The sequence below is a fragment of the Morone saxatilis genome, unplaced genomic scaffold (assembly GCF_004916995.1).
Source record: "Morone saxatilis isolate NCDOM2014 unplaced genomic scaffold, NCSU_SB_2.0 Contig24, whole genome shotgun sequence".
Taxonomy (NCBI): Eukaryota; Metazoa; Chordata; class Actinopteri; family Moronidae; genus Morone; species Morone saxatilis.
Genome location: NW_023339807.1, coordinates 15,937,135 through 15,945,160, shown reverse-complemented (window position 1 = coordinate 15,945,160; position 8,026 = coordinate 15,937,135). Strand labels below are relative to the sequence as shown.

The 8,026-nt window shown below is 41.3% G+C and overlaps 2 protein-coding genes across 2 annotated transcripts in view; both read right to left on the bottom strand.

Moving 5' to 3' along the window:
• Window positions 1-5,263, bottom strand: part of LOC118335911 (cytochrome P450 11B, mitochondrial) — a 6,915-nt gene extending 1,652 nt beyond the window's left edge. The window contains exons 1-6 of the mRNA XM_035672409.1: window positions 4,903-5,263; window positions 4,586-4,741; window positions 2,717-2,931; window positions 1,067-1,270; window positions 726-907; window positions 471-637 (exon numbers count right to left, since the gene is read on the bottom strand). Of these exons, the coding sequence (XP_035528302.1) occupies window positions 471-637; window positions 726-907; window positions 1,067-1,270; window positions 2,717-2,931; window positions 4,586-4,741; window positions 4,903-5,234 (1,256 nt within the window). The 5' untranslated portion in view covers window positions 5,235-5,263. The remainder of the gene's footprint in view (window positions 1-470; window positions 638-725; window positions 908-1,066; window positions 1,271-2,716; window positions 2,932-4,585; window positions 4,742-4,902) is intronic.
• Window positions 5,264-6,886: 1,623 nt separating this feature from the next.
• The window catches only part of LOC118335912 (complexin-3-like), a 1,832-nt gene continuing 692 nt past the window's right edge, over window positions 6,887-8,026 (bottom strand). Inside the window, exons 2-3 of the mRNA XM_035672410.1 lie at window positions 7,619-7,702; window positions 6,887-7,111 (exon numbers count right to left, since the gene is read on the bottom strand). Coding sequence (XP_035528303.1) covers window positions 6,887-7,111; window positions 7,619-7,702 — 309 coding nt within the window. The remainder of the gene's footprint in view (window positions 7,112-7,618; window positions 7,703-8,026) is intronic.

Here is an 8,026-nt window from a genome sequence, read left to right as displayed (position 1 = left end):
AGGTGAACTGTCCCCCGCCCCCTTCTAACACAGCTTGTGTGCACGGCATCTTCTCAGCAAGCAGGGGCGCTTGCAGCTGTAGTGGGCGCAGAGGTTTTTTTTTTGTAAGTGCTCGTGCCACCCCCCCATGTCATGAAAAACTGCCGCCCTGGGCAGCTGCCCGCTGCCCAAAACCGCTACTGTTTCCAGGGCTTATCGAGATGGCTCTATTGATATGGGAGCTCCGTAGTTTGTTAAAAAGCACTTTAAAAACTGCTTTAACCCAAGAACAACTGGGCTCACGTGTCAACAGATCCATCTTTAGGACAAATGAACAAACTCCATCCACTGTTGTGATATGGTTGAAAGCTCTGGAAAAGTTAATAAGTGGATAAGAGGTCTAAAAACTTGAGACTGTTTTGTGTCATTATTTTAGTTTATTTTGTGCTCATATGCTGCATATTCATAAATAAGGATTGGTTATTATATACCTGAGAATTTCCTTGACTGTGCCTTTCAGTAGTGGCGCCCCCTGCAGGGCTTTCTGAGGGTCACCACCAGCCTGAGCCCATGACGCCCTCACCTGCTCCCTCACCATCTCCTGCACCTCCGGGTTACGGCCCAGCTCAAACAGAGCAAACTGCAGGGGCACTGCTGTCTGCAGAGAGGATGGGATGAGAGGTGACATGGAATCAGTTGGGGTGAGGCATATAAACACAAGCCAAACACAAAGCCAACACACACACCGTGTCAACCCCTCCGGCCATCAGCTCAGTGATGTTGGCTTTGATGAGGTCCAAAGATAGCTGCCCTTTCTCCATGAGTTGGCCCAGGACCCCGGTGTACTGGGCTCCTGGTGCTCCAGCCTCAGACCCTAGATCCTTGGAGGATGACAGTCGCTGGTACCCCCTCTGAATCCTCGCCTCCGCTGGAAGAATACCAGGACAGGAAGATAGGCAAGATGAAAGTAGTGAAGGGGAATTACTGAAATAGATTTAAGAGGGTTACATAAACTAGATATGTAGGTGATATGATCCATTATTCCCGTAGACTTAGGAGTCCAGTGAAGGCCTTCAGCTCCTCCTACCGTGGCTGAAGATGTGATCCCATGCACTGGCATGCTTGGTCCACAGGGGGGCGCGAATGCGGAGCAACAGGCGAGGGGGCAGGTAGAGGAGAGGAGGGGTGGTTGCCAGCATTTCCTCCACTGCCCAAATAAACTTCTGGGACTCCATGGAGGGAGATGAGGAGAAGAGGCCAATACGCTCCCCATAGATCACATGGCAACTGGCTACAGGGGGGAGGAGGGTAAGAGATAACTGATGTTAGCAAGCAAACATTCAGAAAATTAAAAAAAGGCTAAAACAAGAAAATATGTTATATTATATGTATCTTAATTCTGGTGGCCCTTGTGGACGAAAGCGGTAGTGTTTCCACCACCTTGTGTCATGAATCTTGATTTAAAGGGGAATCCGGCTTGGTGGCAGGCAGTAAAAATAACCGTATAGAAATAATCTTCTCATTGATGGTCTCATTTGCTTATGTGGGTCATATAGAGGCATTAGTATGAAATTTAGACTCATAACCAGTTGAAAAACTCCTTGTAGTAGGTTTAAGTAGATTATAAAACCCCTTGACTCATATTCTTATGTTTTAAATGTAAGCTTTGAAGGATTACAAGCCCAAAAAATACATACGTTTTTACATAGTTACCATTAAAAGACATTTTTCTCTGTGACAGCGAGAAAATATGCTGTATTTTTCCAGTCCAGCTCCACTCAGATAGACAATTTTGTTTCCTGAGCACATACATTGTCTCAGAGGAACTGTCTCTCCTACACCAGACATCCATCACCTATCAGACCTGCTTGTTTTATATTAACCACACATCACTGGAATAGAGTTTCTTGGGGGTCTAGTCCTATCCCGGCTTAGCACCTGGCTTCAAGAGCTGTGGTCCATTAAGCGCAAACCAGCATGACTCAAAGTCATCAACTCTCCCCCCTACCCACACTCTTTCTCTCTTTCTCTCTCACATACACACACACACAGATGCATGCAAGTGAACGGCACACTGAGTCACACACGCATTCACACTGAATGTGGCATGTTGCAGATAGGCACATGAAAGGAGCAGACCTGGTGAAAGAATGCTGCAGCTTTGATCATCTTTGTTGGTGTTTCTATTTTTAAAGGTGCATGTTCTCCTTGACCTCCTACATCTATAATATGTTAACGACAGATATGCCCTCAGGTTAAAATGAGGTTTGATTCTCATACGAGGTGAGAATATTTTAAACTGAGAACAGAAACAGCGGAGGCAGTGAGGTATTAGCAGGGTGGAAGGGGTTGTTTTTTTTAAAGATTTGAAGACGGTGATGCTCCTGCAGATTGTATAATTCCTCTGACGTCAGACACTGTCACAGCCTACGTCAGCATTTGTGACTCAACAAAAAGAGCTGATTGTTAAGGTGAATGAAACGAAGAAGGTGACATTAATCCATACCCTGCCCTCCCCCAGGCCTCAAGGTCGATCATTGCTGGATGAAAAGGGAGACTGTTGGGTGGTGGGATATCCCCATCAGAGCCTCATTTTCTTACACCTCTCTACACTTTTCCAGACATAACTTTATGGCCTCAGTGTAAATAAAACAGGAATTAATGTGTACTTAAAGTGTGCAATCACACATAGGAATAGACCACATGTCACAGATCACTGGGGATGATGACCTCCGACCTTCCAGTGCGAAGCGGAAGAGGTCAGGACTGGGATCCAGGGTGAGACTGCGTTTCCGCTCCTCGCCTCTTCCCTCCCTGTCCACTCTCGCCCGCAGCATTCGACAGAAATCCCTCGCCACCTCATCAAGCAGGGGTAGAAAGCGCTTTACTGCTGAAGTCATCATAACCTCCTTGTTGAGCAGTAGACGGTCAGCTCGCCACTCCTCACCGTTCCTGTGGAGAGAAGATTTGGACCGAGGCATTAAAGTCGTCCCGTTTCGCCTCTCCTCTGTCATTGTGAAACTGGGTCTGAAGCAGATGTGCCGTTGTTTTGCTTAAATATTTGTAAAGTAGAGGTGCTGTGTCAAAGTCTGTTCCTCTATCAATTTCTGTGTAAACCTCTACCCAACTTTACCATTATCCATCCAGTTATTACTGTGATAACCTAAGACCGTGGCATTATGAGATGTCAAAGACATGCAGGCTTACAGAGACACAAAAGCACACAAACAATGTGGTTTGTAGTCATTTTCCATCTCTGTGTGGTTGTTTTACGACTCATGGTGGTCATTTTGTGCCTCTTTATAGTCTTGTCACGGAGTCTTAAAATATGTGTGTCTCTGTAGTCATTTTGTAGTTGTTTTGTTTCTATTTGTGGTCATTCTACTTTTCTTTGTGGTCTTTTTTCAGTTGTTTTGCGTGTCCTTGCAATCTTGTATTCATGGGGATTGAAAGATGTATCTCTTTGTGGTGATTTTTGCCTTTTTGTAGTTGGTTTGTGTACCCTCCAGACATTTTCTGTCTGGAGGAAGGACATAATTGATTTTCAAATGCTTTCAGAAAGGGGCACTCTTACACATAAAGGCCAGTTCACTCATCATGATGAGAACTTGCCTGTGAAAACAGTTTTATATCCTGTGTTTCTGGAGATCTTTCTAAAGTCTGACAACCAGTGGTATATTGCAGGGTATACACAGGTATACAGAGTATAAGTTGGTATTGGGTATACCCACTTCTTCTTTGATGCACATCATTCTGGTGTGTTCTGCAAGCTGAATTTTATGCATGACCTAGTTGTCCAATTTTCCCAATTTCCAATTGGAGTAAGGAATAAGGAATACCTCACTCATTTATCCTTTGCTGGATGGGCCACTTTAAAATAAAATTTGGGCCATAAAATAAGGAGTATACCCAATTCTCCAGGCACCACTACACCACTGCTGACAACATAGTCCTGATGATCTCTGCAGGATTATCTCATCTTTAGCTTGAACACTGCAAATTTATAAACAGAAAGCCTGCGTTCCAAGCAGGGAGTGTGGAGTTTTAAAGCTGTGGGCAGGTAAAAGAAACAATATCATTATTTGAATTATGGGAACTGTAAAATCCAGTGGTTTTACCTATATTAGAGACTGAAAGTCGGGATATCTCTGCTTCTGCTGCTTTTGAGTCTCATGTGACTTTCCCAAGAAAGAAGAAAGCAACACAAGCTGCACCAATTTTTACTGGAATTGGCTGATTTTTATACAAACAAAAACCATCAGAATAATTTGAAAGATGCTACAATCACATTAATATTCAACATATAAGAGTTTTAAAAAGCTACAGTAACAAGGTTGTAGCTGAATATGTTCCACAGCTGATTGAATGACCCAAAAAAAATGAGCAAGATGATGATGGCAAGTGATTACATGCACTTAAACACACACACAGAAACTTGATTCCACCACTCAGGGGAACATTCATAATCATTCACTGGAGTCCTAATCTATAATAATACTAGCTGCATAACCCTGAACATAGACCTAACTTTAAACCAAGTCATAACTCTAAAACTGTATGACATACATAGTGGGGACTTCACTACAACATGAGGTGTGGTACTGACTTGAGGAAGACTCCTTTGCTGTGCTGGCGTATCTCTCTGTGTGTTGCCCAGGGCTGCAGGGTCATCCGTCGGGGGTGCAGGCCCTCTGCGCGAAAAAGCTCACCGATGTCAGACGGCAACATGATGTTCACACTGCTTTGGGTGCCCACATGCTCCCTTCACACACACACACACACACACACACACACAGAAAGGCTATGGTGTAAACTCTATGCCCTACTGCTACAAAAACACACACTTTGATGATCAATACTTAAGTTCATTATTCTAAAAGCAATGCCACACCTATCCCATCATCCCACTATCTATCCTGCTACCTGTAGATGGGGCCGAGGGCGTTGAAGGTCCTCTCCATGTGCTTGTGGATGTGCCGGAAACGATCTTCTCTGAAGAACTTCACCAAGTTGACCCAGCCGTTCTTACCTGTGTGAGGGATCTCCTCAAAGCTCCGCACCCGTCCATCCACACCCCTCTTTCTAACTCCTGTACTCTCACCTCTTTTCCTCCCCTCTAACTTTCCATCTACCACCGTCCCTGCTGCAGTCAGACAAAGAGCTCGTTGTGGTGCAGCACCACAAAGCAGATTTCTGGACCCTCGGGTGCCCTGTGCTCTGATGCACACAGTCACTCGGATGTACATGCTCCTCATGGTCCAAACCAGATGTGCTTGTCGGTCTCATCCAGAGTTGTTGCAACCCTCGTTGTCGTGAATAGACTGATTATTTCCCTCCTTCATCCTCAACCCTATATCCTTGAGCATGCTCTATTGCTCTGATGAACTGATAGCAGATGATGATTTATGGATGTGAAGAACAGAGTTCAAGAGTATCACAACAGAGCCCAAATGTCAGGCTGATCTAAAACACACACACACACACACACGTAAAGGCCGAAAAAAGAGTGAGCCCAGCTGGTCAAACATGTCTTTATTACAAGTTCTTTTCCAGAGCTAATAAACTGTGCATTTGTTAGTTTGTAGGTTTTCTGCTTCCTGTTGTATAAAAACATTTAATAAGCAGCTTGAGACTTTTTACACACTGTATCCACTCAATGAAAACAAGAGAATAAACTAATAACTTAAAACTATCAGGTTAATAAATGTTACAAATACAATTTGGCTCAAATGTGATACAGATTATTCACAAAGAAACAGCAAAACAGTTAATAATTCATATAAAATAAGTGTATTAAATGTTCTTTCATTACTTGTGTGAATGTGTGATAAAATGTTACCCTGAGGTTCCTTACTTGTGTATAGATCACACAGTTGGATCTATATCAGACAACCCTGTAAGACAAAACTAGCTACAGTAGCTTCTAGATAATATAACAGTATAAAATAATAACAATTAGAATATAACAAGGAGGATCTAAATGTAAATGATAATCTAGTAATTATATTGACCACTAATATAACACAAAAATGTGTTATTCTTTTATTAATCAATATCATTATTGTATTATCAGTTAAAACCTAACACCACTTGTGAGTTAACTTTAACTGACTGGTGTATTAATAAGGTTATTATCGGGGAATTCATTACATTTACAGGTTTGATCAACCTACTTACATTTAGTTTATTTTATAGAAGATATTCAACCATTTGGCTGTGTTATTCTTGCTACAAAACAAACAAAAAATAAGTACAGAAAGAAAGTCTGAATGACACGATGTCATTGTGTGTAACAGGCAGTGGTGGAAAGTAACTAAGTACATTTAAAATTAATTTTTCAAGTAAATTCAAGGTACTTGTACTTCCAATTTATGCAACTTTATGCTTTTATGCTACATTTCAGAGGCTTCAGTTACTAGTTGTAAATTCATACCCTTCACTTCCAGTGAAAACCTTTGAATCTTTGAAATTTATAAACTGAATGATTTAAATGATCCTTTATGTGTTGACAAAAATGTCCTACTTCTTAAGGTAAATAAACTATTTAAAAACTGTCAGATTAGCTAGAAAATGTATGTATCATCAAAGCTGTGAGCCGAGCTGTGTTTTGGAGCTCATGAACAGGTTATTTTTAGGTTCTACAACCTAGCGATGCTACAAACACATGCTGATATTAATTAATATTAATCATATAAAATAATAAAACACTCTCTGGGACCATTTCTCTACTTTTACTTTTGATGCTGTAACCATGGTAACAGGACTGAGTTTGTATGTTCATGTAAGATGATGCAGTTTGTTTGTTTGTGAGCAGCAATCATGTATGATGGCATTCTCCCTGCATGTCTTTTACCAACTAACACAACCAGAAGGCAGTGTGCCGATCAGCCCTGTAATCACGTATTGATCACATGACTTTACAAGAGTCCCCCCTCGCTGGTGTATAAGTGGACGTCTTGCTGTGTTTCCTCCCTGTGAGTGCCGCTGGGCCGAAGCTGAGGCCTTGGAAGGCACTCAGCAGGTTGAAGCCATTGTCCTTGGTTTTGGTTTCACGATGAATGATCCTCGACAGCTCATGGGGGAGCGACACTTTCCCTCCAGCAGACCTCAGGTGGTTTGTGTCCTTGGAGCTCTAATAGCAAAGGAAAGCCAGAAGAAGAGGGTTGAAAGGCTGAAAGTGTGTCAAAATAATAACAACTAGACCTATTTGTCTATATTATTAATGCCCATGCAACACCAACATTGAGTATATTTACAACAAATAAAAATACACCTCTTAAGTATGACTTTGTCTTTGTTGGCATACAGTTTAGAAGTCTGAAGCTGAAACTGCATCAAAATACAGGTGGTGATATATTATGCCTATTTTTGTATTTTTGTAACAAATAAAGGTTTGTACATGGTTGAATGTTACACAGTTTTTAGGTTAATCAGGTATATAACCACTAAGTTTATTTAATTAAGTTGGTGTAGCATCTTATACTCTGTGGTGAACAGGACAGTTAAAAGTGGCTTAAATGTGTTTGAAATCAAAAATTTGTTTACTTTAAAACAGAAAATTAATTTTAAAAAACAGATGTGTAACTTTCAAAGTCATTCAGTATGTTATGAAACACATTGAAGTGGATGTTCAACTGACCTCAGACAGCTGATATTTTCTCCTGAAGTGAGCTCTCATAGTTGCTCTCTCTGCGTTCTTCTGAGCGTTCATCGCTTCCCGCAGCTTCCTGTAAACACAGCAGACGAAACACAAATACACCTGACATATTACTGACAGAATATAATGAAAACAATATCTCTGCCACAGCACAGGTGACTTGAATTAGAGTAATTCATTTTAGCTGCCTCCTGTAATGAAAGCAAAGGGAAGCTTCTACAGACACCATCAGAAAAAAACAATGTGATATAAAAGCACACAGGTTTTTTTTTTTTTTTTACCAAATTCAGATTTGAAAATCAACTTGTTCCATCCATATGTTTTCATTAAGGCAGAGTATCTAAGTACATTGCCTTAAATACTATACTTTTGAGTTTTGAGATACTTTCT